The 18,452-nt window shown below is 36.4% G+C and overlaps 2 protein-coding genes across 3 annotated transcripts; both read right to left on the reverse strand.

Moving 5' to 3' along the window:
* Nucleotides 1-2,799: 2,799 nt before the first annotated feature.
* On the reverse strand, nucleotides 2,800-13,143 carry stx12 (syntaxin 12). The gene is made up of 10 exons (XM_079878703.1): nucleotides 13,046-13,143; nucleotides 11,216-11,404; nucleotides 8,832-8,901; nucleotides 8,642-8,741; nucleotides 8,343-8,480; nucleotides 7,574-7,617; nucleotides 7,378-7,483; nucleotides 7,049-7,121; nucleotides 5,288-5,370; nucleotides 2,800-3,529 (listed from the first exon to the last, which is right to left on the reverse strand). The coding sequence occupies exons 2-10, from the start codon at nucleotides 11,310-11,312 to the stop codon at nucleotides 3,437-3,439; spliced, it is 804 nt and encodes a 267-aa protein (XP_079734829.1). The 5' UTR covers nucleotides 11,313-11,404; nucleotides 13,046-13,143; the 3' UTR covers nucleotides 2,800-3,436.
* A 452-nt stretch (nucleotides 13,144-13,595) lies between these two features.
* On the reverse strand, nucleotides 13,596-17,321 carry trnau1apa (tRNA selenocysteine 1 associated protein 1a). Of its 2 annotated transcripts, none has more exons than XM_079878701.1 (9): nucleotides 16,922-17,316; nucleotides 16,722-16,819; nucleotides 16,500-16,599; nucleotides 16,307-16,359; nucleotides 15,628-15,759; nucleotides 15,433-15,552; nucleotides 14,487-14,658; nucleotides 14,257-14,287; nucleotides 13,596-14,069 (listed from the first exon to the last, which is right to left on the reverse strand). In XM_079878701.1, the coding sequence occupies exons 1-9, from the start codon at nucleotides 16,943-16,945 to the stop codon at nucleotides 13,891-13,893; spliced, it is 909 nt and encodes a 302-aa protein (XP_079734827.1). In that variant the 5' UTR covers nucleotides 16,946-17,316; the 3' UTR covers nucleotides 13,596-13,890. The 2 variants fall into 2 exon arrangements, with proteins under 2 accessions (XP_079734827.1, XP_079734828.1); XM_079878702.1 differs by having other exon boundaries at nucleotides 13,775-13,974; nucleotides 16,922-17,321.
* Nucleotides 17,322-18,452: the final 1,131 nt, after the last annotated feature.

Genomic DNA, 18,452 nt, shown 5'->3' on the forward strand with positions numbered 1-18,452 from the left:
AGGTTAAGCGTATTTGGCTTGCTGTACACGCAGTGGAGGGGCTCGAGGAAGCAGCTTCAACTCAAGCTTAGATATACCCCCCAGTGGGACTACTAATGCTCGGATGATGAGTATGGTAGCAAGATGCCTAAAAATGTTGGTGGAGTTGGGGAGGTGGAGGGATGCCAAAAGAGCTGATGCCACAGCAAGGTGAGCGGCTGCTTATATGCTCTGGCAGTTAATTGAAAGATTAGATGGGTTCACTCCTCCCGAAATTACGTTGTGAACTTCGCATAAGATGTGCTTGGCCATTATTATAATCAGAAAGATGGTGATCAGACAAATTACATGGATGCTGAAGAACCCATTTTATTTCATGCCACTTTATGACACAACATACTACTGGTTCATGTTTCCATTGATTTGGTCTGTTGTGAAAGCTCTAACCACCTAGGTCATGGGTACCCTTGTTAGAGACCAGCAATGTTTTGTGGCCAGTTCGGAATCAGGATTTGGGCACCCTTCCAGGGTTTTTGTGTAGAAAAGCACAACTCGGTACAAGAGGAACCGACTTCTGTACCAGCCCCAGTGGAAAAGCGGTAAGACTACTGCTACTAGACAACCCAACAACTTTTTTTTTTTTTTCAGACGTGAAGAAAATATCTTTTTATCATACATAGTATTTGGACAAGTTTGATACCAGTGTTGAACTAGAATGGATTGTGAAGGAGAAAGCAGCCCTTGTCTGTTTACTACCTTAGAGGAACTACTCAGTCCTAAATACTATGTACTGACCTTCCAGAAAAGACAAGCCTGATGTTCTTGGTCCACTCACTGAAAAAGATCAAAAAAGTGAGCACTCTGGGCTCATGGTGACAGCTCAGCTGGAGGTTTGGAGCCAGATTAAGCAACAGATGCACATGAGGAGAGCCGAATATCAAAGTCTTGAACCGTATCCATACCCATTATCCAGCCTGATGAATCCCACGCCATTTCCAGGATTCGTTTGAGGATGCAGCCCAGCTATGGGGAGCATGAAATGAGGGACATGAGCAGTACTGATGGGAAATATCAGACAAGGTTGAATAAAGTCTTCCCTGTGGCAGACAGTGGTGTGTAACCAAGAAAGGAATTTCCCCTGCTGTACCGTCCCTTCACAGGCCCAGTATTTTTGTCCCATTTGAATGTTTTACCACGTTCATAATTGCTAACTTTACATGACTTGACATATGGCCATGCTCTTCGATCTGTGATCATGTTCATCCAAAATAATCACATTGGACATACATAAACTGATAGTTTGCAGATTAATTACTTCTTTTTTGTGAACGTCATAATTCACTGACAACAAAGAGCAGCATAACACAGCATTTATATAATAAAACTCTTGAGTGTTTTCATAACCATCAGTTATTTGTCTGCAAAGGGCAAGCTGCTCCTTGGCATTAACCGCTGACTGTTCCACCACAGAATGTGAGTAACACATCCATCATGATTTCTGGGTTCAAGCAGAGGCTCAGTCAGACTAATATCGAGTCAGATGATGAGGAGAACTAAAGGTTAGTCATTTTGTTAAATGCCACGGTTTATGCATGTGTTTTTAATTCTGAGAGTTATGCTGATGTGCCTATTTCAGGCCCAGATGAAAGCTGAACTTTGTTGGAAGGAGTTCTAAAAGCATCACATTGGTAGCAGTTTACTTTGTAACAAACTACACATACATAAAAGTAACAATTCTAAATAAAAGAGTGCTCAACACACACACACACACAAACAAAAGACTTAGCTTCAGTAGAGGTAATGTCTTAAACCCCCAAAAACTTGTTTAACACTGACATCTGCTGTTGAGTCTAATATGTCTATTGTAAGCATGCATGTCTGACTGTACATAGCAACTAAATTTTTTTTAGTGAAACCTTGCTGACACAAGATCAGGGAATTGATATGAGGTTACCATGTCGGTCGGAGAGGTTTTAAACACTTTTTGTGCAGTTGCTATAATTTACCCACCGGTTGTTTTTGGGTGGCTAATTTTATTGCCCATTAGATGAATATCCCGGATTAAGTATTATCCCATTACATTTAGTCATTTAGCAGACGCTTTTGTCCAAAGCGACTTAATATTTAGGACTAAATTAAGAGAGTCATCGTGAAAAGGCAAAAACAACGCAAGAAGTGCTCAAAATACGCATAAGCCCGATAAGGGAGGATTAAAGGAAAAGTAAAGATGTTTTTTTTTTTTTTTTTTAACCTATCGCCATGTCCTATCCAATTGAAACCTATCCTCATGTCCATAGCAGAAACAATGTGGGACTCTAGTTGCTCGGCAAAGTTTAATATTCTGCTATTTTTAAAGGTAAGCCTAAAGGTTAATAAAAGCCCGAAACTTTAATTAGCCCACACAACCAAAGCCAATCAAAAGACTGCAGTGAATGCTGGGCTGATATACCGTACACTGTGTACTTTCTGAAATATATAGCATGTCCTGACTGGTCACATTCACAGTGCTCATTTCACCACTGCTAAATGTGGCTAGAATAATTATAAAAGAGAATCAGGAAGGCAGACTTGATTAAGACATGTTTCTTTACTCATGTACTCATAGGAGTCATATAAATCAATTTTAAAAAAAGAAAAAAGACATTCATTTTTGCATGTTCTAAAAGTATGGGTGCAATTCTTTTTACATAATTTTAATGTACTGTCCAGACTTTTCATGTTGAAATATACAAATCTGTTTCAGCCATAATATTGATTACAAGTGCTTATACAACACATTTACAGCTATATGATTAATAGACCTGTATAATAAACCTATGCTTTTACATCAGTAACAGTATTGAAACTGAAGTTCAGAGATGTTTGAGCTTTAGGTATCATTGCTGCTTCATACTTGCAATTCATCTGGTCTACTGTTATATGGTATCAACAACAATGCACGATTAATTCTGCAGCTCATCTAAGCAATTTGCTGTTAACCTTTGGAGTGACTTGAAAACTTTGACATATTTGAAATGTACATTATACAAGACATCTAAAGCCAAAATTATAATACAGTAAGATGTAAAAACAAACAATTCAGTCATTAAATGCCATTTTACACCTTATCTCAAAATGAAATAACCTGGTTTTATTAAGAATTGTAAAGTAGTGTTAGTGCTAGAAATGTATCACAAGAATCTAAATATAATCTTATATCACGTTTTTTTTCCCACCACATCCATGAGCTAATTCCTTCTTCATTACGAACTAAAGGGCTGGAATAGAGAGGCTAGGGAATGTTACATTCGCTTTAGCCACTTCAGACTGTATCTAACCCTGCAATCCTACAGAGATGGACCTACAGATGCTGCTGAGAGCCATTGACCTCCCTTCACATGTGGATGGCATTGGATTTGCAAGCAAGAAAATAAATTAAAGAAATGAGAGAAAGGGGGGAAGGGTAGATGAAGGATCTTCATTTGGAATACTGCCAGATAACAATGCTGATGATGATGATCACTACGGAAAGGACCACTGCCAGGATACACATCTTCTTACGAGACTTTTGCTACAGTGATGGAAAGAAAATATTGTCATTATCATTAAATAGAATGTATGCAACATGCATAGTTTTAGATCCTGCCATGTTGCTACATATTTTGTTATACATTAACAAACAGTCAATAATAAGTGAATCCATTTGCCCTAAATCGAAACTCTAATTTACATTAAAGTTTGTATCAGACGTTGCAGGCCTCCAGACTAGCACTGGTGCCACTAAGTTCTACAGATGGTAGAGCCACGTGATTTGGTAGTGCAGAGGGGGGTGGGGGGGATTGTTAATCACTAAAAAGAGCACTCTTTACTTGCTTTCTGTGTAATTCTTCGCAATTTGAAGAAGTTTTTGCTTTTCATGAGACTTTGTGACTTTTCCTTCTTCATACTTCAGTACAAAAGTGTCAAACCTTATCAAAAGTTTATTTCTTGATGACTTGATATTTTATAATATAGATTTCATAATATCTAAATATAAATTTAAAAGCATAATGTATGGAAAAATTGGCTAATAAGCCAATACGTGCTCCTCTGCTGCCATCTACTGGTTATAGGCCTAAATTATTTGGTCATCACATTAAAATTACATTTAAACTTGGTAATATTTAGGGGTTTGAAGTGCTAGAAAAAGTGTAAAGCACTTGAAAGTCCCTGAAAAGTGCTTGAATTTCACTCTCAAAAGGTTGTACGAACCCTGAAATAAATAATATAAAAACATTGGACTATTTCTGCCACAATACCATGGTTACAGTTAGCATTACTACATTAAATCCATGGCAAATGTTGGTGATTTGTGGTATGAAATGCCTTCTTTAACTTGTTCATTCATGGCACAATTTTTCTCATGGTTTCCACGTCAGTGCTATTTGATCTGATTTTTATGATTTATAACAGAGACTTGCTAGCCTGGGTGCCAGCCCGAACCCCGCCCACAACATTTTTTGGTTGGGAAGTTCGGTCTGGACTCGATCCGTTGAGGAGTAATTATGCTCGGCTCCCAGAAGGCCGAGCCAATCAAATTGCCAGGGCGGGCTTTAATCGATGATGGACAGATGATCTGCGGTTACGTAATCACCCACGTCACCAAAGAGCGCTTGGGTTGAATTGGTTTTCAACAAAGATGACTGCAGTAGGAGAATTGAGATGTTTAGATTCCGCTATCGCGCCTGTTATGAAAGAAGTATCAGACTCACATTCTGCCTAGAATATGAGTATGACGAAGTCAGGCTAGAGACTTGCACTCAATTTGAATGCTTCTCAATAGGTCTGGCAGTAGCAGTGTTAATAATACTGCGGAGAATTCAAACGCTTTCTCACTTGATCTCCCAGCACTGTGTAGTAACAGTGTCATGTGATCGAGATCGGTCCGCGAGTACCTGTTCTGAGCTCGCGCTGCGCTGTCTATTATTGGTTCAATCTGACAAACTGGCTGCGCAGCTCAAACGAGTAGCGTGGTTTTGTTCCGCTTTCATTTTTGTTTGCCGTTTCTCATATGCAAGCTCTTTTCAGTCGCACTGGCAGGAATAAAGGCTGCAAAATGCAACCATTTGGTCACAGTGTGGAGCCCTGTGTTGTCCTCCTAAAGTGACTTGACAGTACATATGCTAAAAAACTCAAAGACACAGGTGTTCTAACTGAGAATGCATGTATGATATTTAAAAAATGCCGTAGCTGTCTTTGTGCGTGTGCGTGCGCGTGTGTGTGTGTGTGTGTGTGTGTGTGTGTGTGAGTGTAAGAGAGAGAGAGTGTAATGCTGAAGTTTTTACTGTACCTGATACTGAGCTGCTCTCTGTAGTTGCTCTGCTCCTCTCTCCACATGCACTTCTGCACTTTCCACATTAGCTTCTATGCTATCTGTAACCACACACATTTACTTGCATTTAGATTAGAGATTACAAGCTGACAACCTGATGTTAAACATACTCAGTTTCCATAATTAACATAAAAGATATAAGTGTATTTCATGATTCAGATGCTTTGACAGTGACACAAACGTGGTTGATGTAAATCAATGAGATCTTTATAAAAGTATAAAAAACGAATTGCATAAAATGCATATAAATATCAGTTGTCGTCACTCTATATCGCCCAATAATACAGCCGTGGCAGTGCATATTGTCAGTGACACAAATTTTGTGTTTCACAAAGTTTGCTGCTTCAGTTGTTGTGTGTTGATTAACACTGTTTCTAGATTATTGTGCAGAGTGATCAAATGCATTTTAAATAATTGCAAAGAGTTTCATTGTTTGTTATCAGGGAGGGCAGCAAAGAAGCCACTTCTCTCCAAGAAAAACATCAAGGACAGACTAAAATTATGCAGGAAGTACAAGGATTGGACAGCAGAGGACTGGTGTAAAGTTATTTTCTCTGATGAAGCCCCCTTCCTACTGTTTGGGACATCTGGAAAATCGGTGAATGCTACCATGAGTCCTGTGTCGTCCCATCAGTGAAGCACCCCGAGGCCATCCATGTGTGGGGTTGCTTTTCATCCAAGACAGTGGGCACTCTCACAATTCTGCCCAAAAACATTGCCATGAATAAAGAATGGTATCAAAACATCCTCAAGAGCAACTTTTCCTAACGATCCAGGAGCAATTTTGTGATGATCCATGCATTTTCCAGCATGATGGAGCATATCACAAGGCAAGAGTTGGCTCGGATGGCTTGGAGATCATTACATTGAAATTTTGGATCCGTGGCCAGGCAACTCCCCTGATTTTAATCCCACAGAGAAGCTGTGGTCAGTCCTGAAAAAGGGGAGTGGACGAGCAGAAGTCCACAAACTCTGAGCACTAATAAGGCAAGAATGCATCACCATCAGTCAGGATTTGACATATAAGCTGATTTCCAGCATGCCAGAGTGAATAGCAGAGGTTATGAAGTAGAAGGATCAACACTGTAAATATTGACTCTCTGCATATATTGAATGTTTTTGCCCAAAAAAAAAAAAAAAAAAAAAAAATTAAACCTGCTTATTGTTTTCCGGTATACCTTAGAAACATGAAAAAATGATCTACAAATACTGAAGAACCAAACTTTGCGAAACACAAAATTTATGTCACTGCAAATACTTTTGGCCATGGCTGTATGTCTTAAGAGTTTATTTAATTACTTCGTTTTATGATCATAGCTCAAAAGGTTTTATTGTAAGGGTCAAAACATAATCTAATGATGATAGAGATATGCACAAATAAACATTACTCAAAACCTTAGAAATGTATAGGTTTAACCTGTTGATTTCACAACAAATTTCACGGCTAATATCCTAAAAGTTCTTTCATCATTTAATCACACATCATGTCATTCCAAACCCATATGACATTAGGTCTGACACTTTTATGCTGCTTTTGCATCCTTGGGACAAAACAGCCAATACGTTTATCAAAAATTCACCTTTTGGTTCCATGGAATAGTCATACAGATTGCGTGATTAATACATGAATAAATTACAGAATTTTAATTTTTGGTTGAATATCCCCATTAAAATAAGAACAGTGTTCAGAAGTATAGATTAAAGACAGACTGTCCTCACCTATCATTTCACCCTGATCATGGATCATCACAGCAAGATCCTTGAAAATCTGATTCACATCCAAGATGTCCGACTGCAATAACAGACGAGGTAATGAGCAAAATTACAGATGACAGCACAAACACGTAACTCTTCACAAAATAACACGTTAACAGCAGGTGTAAACAGGGTAAATGTACTGTATAATGACAGCTACGGATTTGTCCAAGTGTCTTAAGAGGTTAGTTTGCATATATATGTGCAGCATCTTTAGTTTTAAACTGACACTGAATGGGCAAAAAAACAAAAACAAAAAACAGGTAGTGCTGGCAGGAAAAGAGGAAACTAACCTCAAGTTGTCGAATGGCAGTTTCTCTTTCTTTAATGAGCTCCAGGTCCTCCTCTGTTATGGCCACATCTTCTGTCTGTATGGTGGTCTTAGCCCAGTCATCATTACTGCGCACACACACACACACAGAATGTTTTCAACTGCTATGCTTTGACTCAGTGCTGGGAGCTCATAATCAGGGAATATCTGAGACATACTTATCAAAGGAGACGAGTTGCTCTTCATGACCTCCATCTTCAGCCTAAAGTAAATCACAACACAAAAGCACTTCAACTCAACAATACATACTGAAGAATACTTTATTAATATTTTAAACATCAATAACATAGGTCAGCATCAGCAACTCATTTTACTGAGTCAGTATATTCTGCACACACAAAAAAGGGTAGAATTATTATTTTCCACTGGGTATTGTTTGAATGGTGTAAAGTAGGTGTACCATACCACAATGAATGATTTCACAATGTTTGATCTCAAATATTATAATTTATTTAGTAAAAGACTTTATAGAAATGATCCATTTCAATAAAATATTTTTATTGTGTGTAGGGCAAGAAATTAGCTTTTCCAATAAGGAGCAATATTTGCCCCTTGAGACTGATTTCTAGGGCCATTTTTTACCTTTGTGAGGTAATTTTTATGATTACCTTATTAAATGTACCTTGTTCTCTTGTTCATTTTGTTGACATTTTTTGCCCTGAGTCCCTGTTCATTTCTAACCCTGTTGTAAGGTATTTTTGGGTTCAAGTTATCAACATTCTAACGTCAGGCTCTATTGCAAACAAATGCAAATGTAGTCAAGCCTTGTGCGATTCACATATGGAGCAGTGTTTGCATGGCGATCATGAATGAAAGTGTCACTTAGGTTTCTGCCCTGACTAGCTACCTATGGAGACGTTTCACAAGGTTTTGGATCGGAGCTAATGTGGAAACATTATTCTTAAAGGACCGATAAGTATATCTTACAGAGAGGCGAGACCCTGCTCGGGCTCTGGCCACCGACTCCTTCTCTTTCTCCGCGGCTCGACGCTGCACTGCTTGGAAGTTGTTGAGCGCAGCGGAGAAATCATTCATCAGCCGGTCCTTCTGGATTTTCTGCTGTCTCTGTTTAAAGATGAAAATCAATGATTTTAACCAAACGATTCAGAAAATAGATTATTCAACAACTCCTTTAACTGACCTTCTCATTTTCATTTTCATTTCCTTAGGCTTCATGTAAACATTACTCTGAAGGTTAAAATGTGAGCCTGCACATACAAACGCACCTGTTCAGACAGGGAGACAGGTAGAGACAGTACGCCAAGGTCTTTCAGGTGTTTGTTGGTCTCTTTGGCCAGCTGGTTTGTGTAGTGCTGCACCTGCTGACTGTATACAAAACACAAATACTGAGAATACAAGTGCACAAGAGGAACAGGAAGTGCACAGCTATAATTATATCAAGAGTTAAACACTCACAGTCTTTCACGCAGTTCACTGGTGTCTTGTTTTGTTCCCAGTTGGTTTACCATGCTCTTGATTTGAGCCGCTAATGTAGAAAACATAAAGTTACTCTAAAATCAGGCTGTGTAGAGTCAATGCAGGTCTCTCACAGAAGACAAATAGTGTAAATCTATTTTATAAATGTATAAATCAAATTTCACATCAAAACAGAAATACAAAACAATAAGAAATAGCCTACTATTTTGTGCATGGAGAAAAAAAATGTAAAAGCAAAATACAAAATGAGTCCAACAGTCCCAATTAGTAAGAAATAAAATCCCATTTAATTCCCAATAAAAAAAAAATTACAATTAATTTTGAAATTCTTAATAAAAACAATCATATCAAGAGTTCAGAGATTATTCAAGAATGACTGATTCACTGTCATTCAAAAGTTTAGGGTCAGCAAGAGTTTTTTTTTTTATTAATATTTTTAATCATCAAGGATGCATTAAATTGTGTCAGTGAACAGTGACAGTAACATTTATAATGCATTTATACTTTGTACGACTGGCTGAAGAGAATTCAGCTTTGACATTGCAAGAATAAATTACATTTCAAAATATATTCATCTAGAAAATGATATCATTTGAAATTGTAATAATATTTTACAATATTTTTCTCTATTATTTGATTAAATAAATACCTTGGTAATAAGCATAAGACTTCTTTAAAAAAAAAAAATTCAACTTCATAATCATCTTCCACTTCAGTTATTTGTTATTTTCCACTTAATTTTAATTATCATTCTTAAGTCAAAGGCACACTAAGCCGATGGTCAGTCAGCCGTCGGGCCATTTTTGAGCATCGGCCGACTTCGATTTTTCGTGTGTTCTGCACAGTTGGCCCTAGTCAGATGCAGTCGGGGGTTTTTTCATGTAGAATCGGCGTCAGTGAGAGAGAGAACTCTTGACTGGCTGTTCAGTTTAGCGAACAAATCAGTACACAAGAATAAGAGAAAAAGTGATGAAATCATGACGCAAGCTGATTTTATTAATTTTAAGTCACCTTACCTGAGCATTCCAATGGGCAAATATTTTCATAATAACATGAGCGGAGTGAGCAAGCACTGCTTTGTTTATGGTTTGGTTTGTATACCTGTAGTCTTAGTTTCGCTTTCCCTTTTTGAATGATGAATATAGACCAATATAAATGCTTAAATAGACAGTTATCTCCATTAAACACAGGCGCAGAACGTGCGTGCAAGCTGACAGTTGGCTGTAGTCCTTTCGTTATGTTCAAGCTAGGGCTGGGCGATATGGCCAAAAAATCATATCTCAGTATTTTTTGGTTAAATAGCGATATACGATATATCTCGGTACTTTCTACGTTTTTCTATTTGGATAAAGAAAATTTGTAATTATTTAAAATGTTGATATTGAAGGATATGGAAACAAATATAGTGAATTTAAAGTAGGCTATGCAATTATGTGCAAAAAGGTGGTTAAAATCACATTACATTCTAACATTGTAACATTACAATCTAAAAACAAAAATAATCCTTTTGTTTTTAAATTGACTAAAACCTAAACTAAAAATAAAAATAAAAACAAAAGCACAAACTAATTATATTAACCTGCATTTGATTAGCCCATTATAATGGTCACGTTCATACAAATATACTTGTAGGTTTAAAATTCCACATATGGCACATTTATTGTCTCCAACAACAAATATTTCAGCGATATGTATATTTTAGTCAGAATTATTGCCTTACTATTCTATTGTACTCCGTCTGTTTGGCGAAAAACACCACATCTCAAACGCATTAAACAGCGCAAGTATTTATCTGTCAGTCAGCAACAGTATCTGTCAGAGCATCTGACAGGGCAAGCTGCTTTAAACTTGTTAACTATATCTTACCAGTTATTTTGAAGCCCTTAATATAAGCTTGTTTAGGACAAATTGTACTATGTTCTTTCACTGCAGCAGCTGCGTCCTCTGCTATTTTTCAGCTGTGCTCGTATCAAACTACTGTATCGATATAAACGGTATTGCCTCATTCCACATAGGTTCAAAAAAGTATATCGATATATCGTACAAACTCGATATACCGCCCAGCCCTAGTTCAAGCACAGATTTCTTGCCCCGACGCATGTGACGCGAGGTGACAACACAGTCGGCTTACATCAGCGCTAGTTCTTTGCCGTCGGTTTGGTGTGTCCCTACCTTTATACACAACATGCATCCTTTAACGGTTTTATGCAGACCTTAATCATCATGAACCTTTCACTATGTTGTCAAATTTATCTGATATACTCCCTGGTGGTATCTTTAGATTAATTGCTACTAACTAGCACTTTCAGATCAACATCACACAGTAATAACCAACACAGATCCAGCAATCTCCAGACACTCACTGTTCTGTGTGATCTTCTGAATGTTGGAGCTGCATGTCTGAATGAGGCTGATGAAGTCTTTTGGTGGGACGCGCTGCTCTGTCCTTCCATACGACATGACTGCAGGATATTCTGCTGGCTCCGATGGATGTCTCGGGAGAAAGGGCGAATGAAACTACAGCAGGAAGTATATGTCAGTGCCTAAAAATGCTGCAGACAGAGAAACAGCAATTATAACATTACACGCTATAATGCCTTATCATTGCAGCCACCTTGTGCCTTTAACTAGTATAAGTAACAGCGTGTAATGTCACCTTACATGCTCGGTGGCAGTGATGATAAGAATAGATAACCAGATAAAAACACAACATGATATTAAACAGCCCAGATCACAGTACGAGTGTGTACCTTAAAGCCTACAAACTGTAGTAGCCTACATACTGCCTGAATAACTTTCGAAGAATTAAATTAACAGTCTCACACATGAAACACATTAACATGATTAGGGATGAAACGGTTACTGGTTTGATGAAAAGCTATGAAAAAATTCCCAGCGGTTATCCATTCCTATTTTATTTATCATTAAAACCGTATTTGATTTCCACAATTTGAAAAAGTCACAGTAATACTTTTTTACGTTTTGTTTTGTTTTGTGTGAAAACATGTACAACCTCTACAACTTTTGAAAACCTTTACCTGCGAGTGCTGGGGGAAATTATATGAATGAATGTATGAATGAATAAATTATAGTAGTGTTTTCTGTTTTTCTCTTCAGAAAAGTTTGACTGTTTTTGTTCAGACCAATGCAAAAAACCGGGCCAAAATTTTATGCACAGATAAAATACCTATAATCATTTATCATACCTTTTATTTTAAATGGTTTAAAGGCTGAAATGGTTTTATATACATTTTTGTCACTTTTTTAAAGATGTAGTATGTTAGAAGTTATGTTTAGAGTCACCCCACCAACATTTTTAATGAATGTAAAATTCATCCGTCATTGTAAATGTTATTACTTTAATGTTTAATGCAAACAAAAACTGCATAAGAATGAACATTAACAGCACATTATATCAATAATGCTGTGATCACTTTTGTCTCCATCCTCATGATATAAATTTTTCATAGTTTCATTTCAAAACATGATTTACACACAATGTAACGTTAGTGTTAAACTGCTTACTCATATTGCAGAGTCAACAAGTATGTTTCACCAGTATCACACTCAGTTTAGTTAAACATGCTGTAAAAGTCCATTTACAGCACTATTACCGTTATTTTTGGCAGATGAGTAACGTTACGTTAATTTATGAACAATTAAATACTTAAATATGATTATGATATATGTAAATGACCAGAATAATATTACACAGAAAACTTAAAGAGGCGGTGCTAACAATTAATGGTCATTTACGTTATTTTACTAGTAAATGTGTCGTTTATTTATTTTCAGGTGAACATAAAACTATGTTAAAGAGAAACTGACACCAATACAGTGAAAGCTAAGCTGGTGAGCTAACTAACTAAAACACCTTTAATGACGTAAAACACCGCTGGAAACTTTTGTTCCATGATAAAATGATTAGGTTTTATTTAGAAAAGGTCAACAGACTGGTTTACTCTTAAATACCACAGAAAATTACAATTCAAACAAAAAACCGTTAAAGCACAAAACAACACCCTAGTATTAGCATAAATATACTGACACAAAAAATCATAATGCTGCATTATACCGTCCACATTTAGCGTAGTCTGACATCTAAAGACGCTTTCATGCCCATTCCGAACATATATTAAACCAGTCATTGCGTTGTTTTTATTAATTCTGAGGAATAAATATAATGATCTTACTTGAGTTCAGGGCCGCTCCTTACTCGGGACTTCCGGTCTGATGCACTTTGTACTTCCGCTAAGGGGCAGAACCTTCAAGAGCACGTGATAGCACAACTGGGTACATAAACACACACACCAATATCCTACTAGACTGGGATTTAAAGAAATAAACAGTAAATAGCTGAACTCTAAGCTAATAAAAACAATGTACAAGTATTTTTCTCAATCTCTTCAAATGTATAAACGACCTTATTTTATTGAATCCTTTATCATTATTTATTACCACTGATACTTTACTGTTGATATTTTACCAATATCTTTGTATTTCTATTATTTATTTATTTTTCTTGTAGCCTACATGTTTTTTTTTTTCTATTCTGTACTTAAGCTTAAATAAAAAATAAATAAAGTCAGTGATTGAGTACAAATCAACATTTGGTGCCAAATTAGCAAACCCCTATTGGGTTATTATTGGATTTATTTGGATTCGGTTTATGCATAAAGCTAGATGGATAAAATATGTAATACCTTAAACATCTTTTAATGGAAAAACCAGACATTGCTGTTTAAGCCAAAACTTATTTCAAGTTATTTATTTTACTAAACTTACTGTTTATTGTACACTTCCAAACAAAAGAACATGGCAAAACAAACAAACCCGAATTAATTTAATTTATACACTTCTACAGTGACATTATAAATCACATACAATACTGCAAAAGCTGCATTCTTAAAAAAAAAAAAAAAAAAAAAATCAACTAATGTTATTTTAATTCATCTTCATCCTCAGTTACCTTAATAATGGATTCTTTGTAATATAAACAAACAGTACATGTGAACAAACAAGTGTATATACAGTATACTCAGTCCATATCCTCATGTTGATAAATTGGTTCTGGTAGGTAACAGGTAACACTACAGGTGACCCCGTCCCATGATTCAGGAGGCTGGAAGAAACAACCCATCAGAGCGCTGTAAAGTTCCTCACTCTGGTCCATAAATCTCTCATTTGCCTCCATCACATTTATCTCAGAGTCTGGATCTACAACACAGAGAAACAAGATGCAAGTGTAATACACCCCATGTGGTGGAAAAAAGGCTTTTATATAGTGAAAACTGTCATTTGTATGACATCGGGTTACAATTAAAAGCTGTGATTAGTGCTTTTGTGGAATATTGAAACCAAAAAAGAGTTAGGTAACATGTCCAATATGCAAATAAAAACTTACACTCTAGGTCATCATCTTCCATCTCTTCACCCTGTGATTACAAAACCAAATTTATTAGACACTAAGGCTAACAAAATACTGAATACAATTTATACAATCTGATAAACAAGCACCGCTGACAGTAATAGGAATAGAATTTAATCTACACTTAATAAAATGTTGCTGATTGGTTCAGGCACATTTGGCATGTCCTGAAAAATCGTGCACAAATTAAATCACATCTACTGTACCTGTAGGATGTTTTGGGAAGGATTTAAGTAGTTGTAATCATAGTTCCAGTCATTTGTAGACGAGTAGCTGGAGAACCCTGGGTAATAGTACTGGTTCAGATATGAGTTATGGATATTATAGCTGTCTGCATGGAATTGCCCATTTTGGTTCTCAGACGATAATTTCTTCTTCCTAGAGGAGGGAAGGATTAGAAACATTAATGTAAACTTTTTTGCGAAAACAGCATTGTTTATACAGTACTTGAGATTTAACTTATAAACGTTGGCACGCAAGCCTATTTTGCTACGGAGATGAACAATACCTTACTACACTTTACATTGAGTAAGGCTTCTTTTCATATATCGTTCAAAAGTTGGTGGTCGGTAAGAAGTCTTACGTTCACAAAGGCTTGATCAAAAATACAGCAAAAACAGTAATATTGTGAAATATTGTTCACATTTTAAACACCTGTTTTCTATTATAATATATTGTAAAGTGTATTGTAATAATAATAATATATTTAAATGTATTCCTATGATGGCAAAGCTGAATTTTCAGCATCATTACTCCAGTCTTCAGTGGCACATGATCCTTCAGAAATCATATGATGATTTGATGCTCAAGAATTATATCTTACTATTATCAATGTTGAAAAGAGATTTATTTATTTTTTTGAAAACCATGATACATTTTTGACGAGCAGAAAGGTCAAAAGAACGGCATTTATTTGAAATAGAAATATTTTGTAACATTATAAGTGTCTTTACTGCTACTTTTGAGGAATTTGATGTGTCCTTGCTGAATAAAAGCTGAATAAAAATGTAATTTTTTAATTAAAATTTTTAAACCAAATTCTTACTGACCTCAAACTTTTAAACGGCAGTGTGTAATCCTTGTCCAGATTAGCAAGGAAAGAAAAACAAATCCAACCTCATAACATAATTTCCTATCATAACGAATACTCACAGTTTATTTGCAGCCAGACTGAGCCGTAAATGCTTCTTCCCGAGTCCAGAAGCACCCTGGAGTTCTGCCAGAGCCTGTCTCTGCTCTCTCTCACTCTCAAAGCTCACAAAGCCACAGCACCTACAAAACAACAGGAATCAGCAGAAGGAAATGAAGAGGAAAACATTTGACAGGAACTTATCCATCAGGTCTCACTTTGAGTATCCATTGCTGTCCAGAACTATCTTCCCATTGCAGCAGGATGAAAAATGAAAATTAAAGAACTCATACAACATGCCATCATCCACGTCTGGGGTGAGATCCGACACGAAGAGGGAGAAAGTAGAGCTGCAGGGAACAGCAGTAAGACAGTGCTGAGAGCTTCTGTTACCACATCTATAGCAGTTTATTAACTTTCACTTAATTGTCTGAACTCTATTCTCACGCATTGATAGTCTAATGTTGACCACTTTGTGCGAGCACTGGAAATTTTCATTATGATAATCCCTGACTGACTTTGATATTCCTGAGAACTGTAAATTAACTGTAAACCCCAAGATACTTCAGGGATCATATAATCTATCACACAGCTATTATTTTGCTTTGAATTTGCAAATAATAAAAAGCACAAAAAATCTGAACAGAATTACTATTAATTCTGAAATTAAGAATTATGTTTGTAGGTTTATTGAAGCTGATTTTGTTGAACACTATTCTATACTCATTCTCCACAAACAGAGTCTGTAATGATATATTTTCATCCAAGCCTTCTTTCTGTCCACACAGGATCTTCTTTGAATAGTTATTTGCTTGCAGCACTATATTGCACCAGTCAAAAAAAAGCAAAACATTGTATGGTAGTCCACTCAAAAGGGAAAAAAAAAGCATTTCTTACCAGCCTTCACCATGTTTCCCGTAAGTGGAACGACTCAACTTGAACCTCTTTGGCTGTAAAGATTGCATTTTAATTTATGGTTATGATAGAACACAGTCTAATATTTTATTTTTTATTAAATGTTCTGCAGTGTCATATTTTACAAATATGAACTGGTCATCGCTTCAAGTGAGAATAAATAGTGAATGATTACAGGAGTGGCGCCAGGTAAAGGTTTTCCATTCACTTTACGGAGGCATCTCTCTACTGATGTCTCATCTCTCAGCTCCACAAAGCCATATCCTGCCATTTTCCTGGAGAGATCAACATCATCCTGACACTTAATGATAGATAGATAGATAGATAGATAGATAGATAGATAGATAGATAGATAGATAGATAGATAGATAGATAGATAGATAGATAGATAATTTACCCTGTTTTTTTGTCTCGGATCAGTCTGACTCCCATCACTGTTTCTCCCATATGAGCAAAAGCTCTGTGTATGAACTCTTCATCCATGTAGGACTCCAGCTATCAACACAGACACCACGAACTTACTTTTAGCGTCATATTCTCGTTTTTGTGCAAACTGTAAACACTTATAGAGAGAGATGTTATATTCGCTGAACTCACGTTGCCCATCCAGAGGCTGTTCATTTTGCGTTCGTGTAATTTTTGCTGTTCCTATTGTTATTTTTTGTAAAGTGTGTTTACATTACCGTAGAATTATTGCATTTTTATTTCCAAACAGTCGCTTCTTTCTTTTTTTCTTTCTTTCTTAAGTAAAGCCAGGTTGAGTTACTCGCAGCACGTGCAAATGTTTATGAAGAAGTTGTCCTGTTGTCAGACGGCGCCATCTAGAAGCGAGAACCAGCACAGGCCAGTGAGTATACTGAGACAAATTGTCTAATTTGAAGTTAGAGGTATTGGAGACTGTTTTTTTCAAAATATGCATTTTTCGTTGAACGCAGTACGCGCATGCGACATTCCCGCCCCGCCCCATATTTGTTTGTGGCTGGCTGATCGACAACAACTAAGCCCGGGAAAGCTGAGGAGCGAAAAAGAAAGTAAAAAAAAGCCCAAGATGAATTATGTGCATCACTTTCAGGTATGTTCACAAACATGTGAAACTTTATATTGTCTATTGTGGGTAATGGGTGAGATTTGATGTCACTACCACGCATTTGCCTGATTTAATACTATGTCATGTACTGTAGCGGTGTCTGTCACGATTACTCGATTAATTTCGAAAAAAAAAAAAAAATCCTGGATTGCAATACCGGAAGTGGCGCATTCCACGAGTCACGACCACAGATGAGAGTCCACGAACTTCCTTGATTTTATTTGGAGAAACAAAACTCACAAACTTAAAAAAGCTGTGCTATCTAATAGCAGAGCGGAAGGAGGTCTTGAAGTTTTAAATTTCATTGATACTGTTAATACTTTTAAAATTAACTGGCTTAAAAGATGCCTGGCAAACCCTAATTCTGTATGGTTTTTTATCCCTAACTACATTTTTGAAAAAATTGGTGGCCTCTCTTTTGTCTTGATATGTAATTACTATCCAAACAAACTTCCTGTTGCATCATCTAAGTTTCATCAGCAGTCACTTCTTGCATGGAAACTATGTTTTGTCCACAATTTTTCTCCTCACAGAACTTTCTTATGGAATAATATTGATATAACTATTAGAAATTCCTCTCTCTTCTATCCAAAGTGGTTCCAAAGAAATATCGTAAATATCTTGTCGTTGTTTGATGAACATGGCTCCATACTGTCATATGAGAACTTCATGATAAAGCACAGTTTTCCCATTCCTTTTAAGGAATACAACGCGGTCACTAAAGCCATCCCTTCTGGTTTGATCCTTCTAATTAGAAGTCATGTTCTTTTTAATAAAGTAAATACCTCATATGCTCAACCTACATTGTCTTTGAACGGCATTAAATTACTTGATAAAAAATGTAACAATAAATATATTCGTCAAATTTTGCAAAGTAAAAACAAGATTGTTCCAAGAGGAAAATTTTTCTGGAATTCACAGCTGGATGATATAAATTGGAAAAAAGCATGGCTTTTACCGCATAAATTTTGCATTTCCAACAAGGTAAAAGAAATTCATTTTAAAATCTTACATAAAATTTATCCTGTAAATTCTATAATA

Source organism: Squalius cephalus (genome assembly GCF_949319135.1).
Source record: "Squalius cephalus genome assembly, chromosome: 8".
NCBI classification, from domain to species: domain Eukaryota; kingdom Metazoa; phylum Chordata; class Actinopteri; order Cypriniformes; family Leuciscidae; genus Squalius; species Squalius cephalus.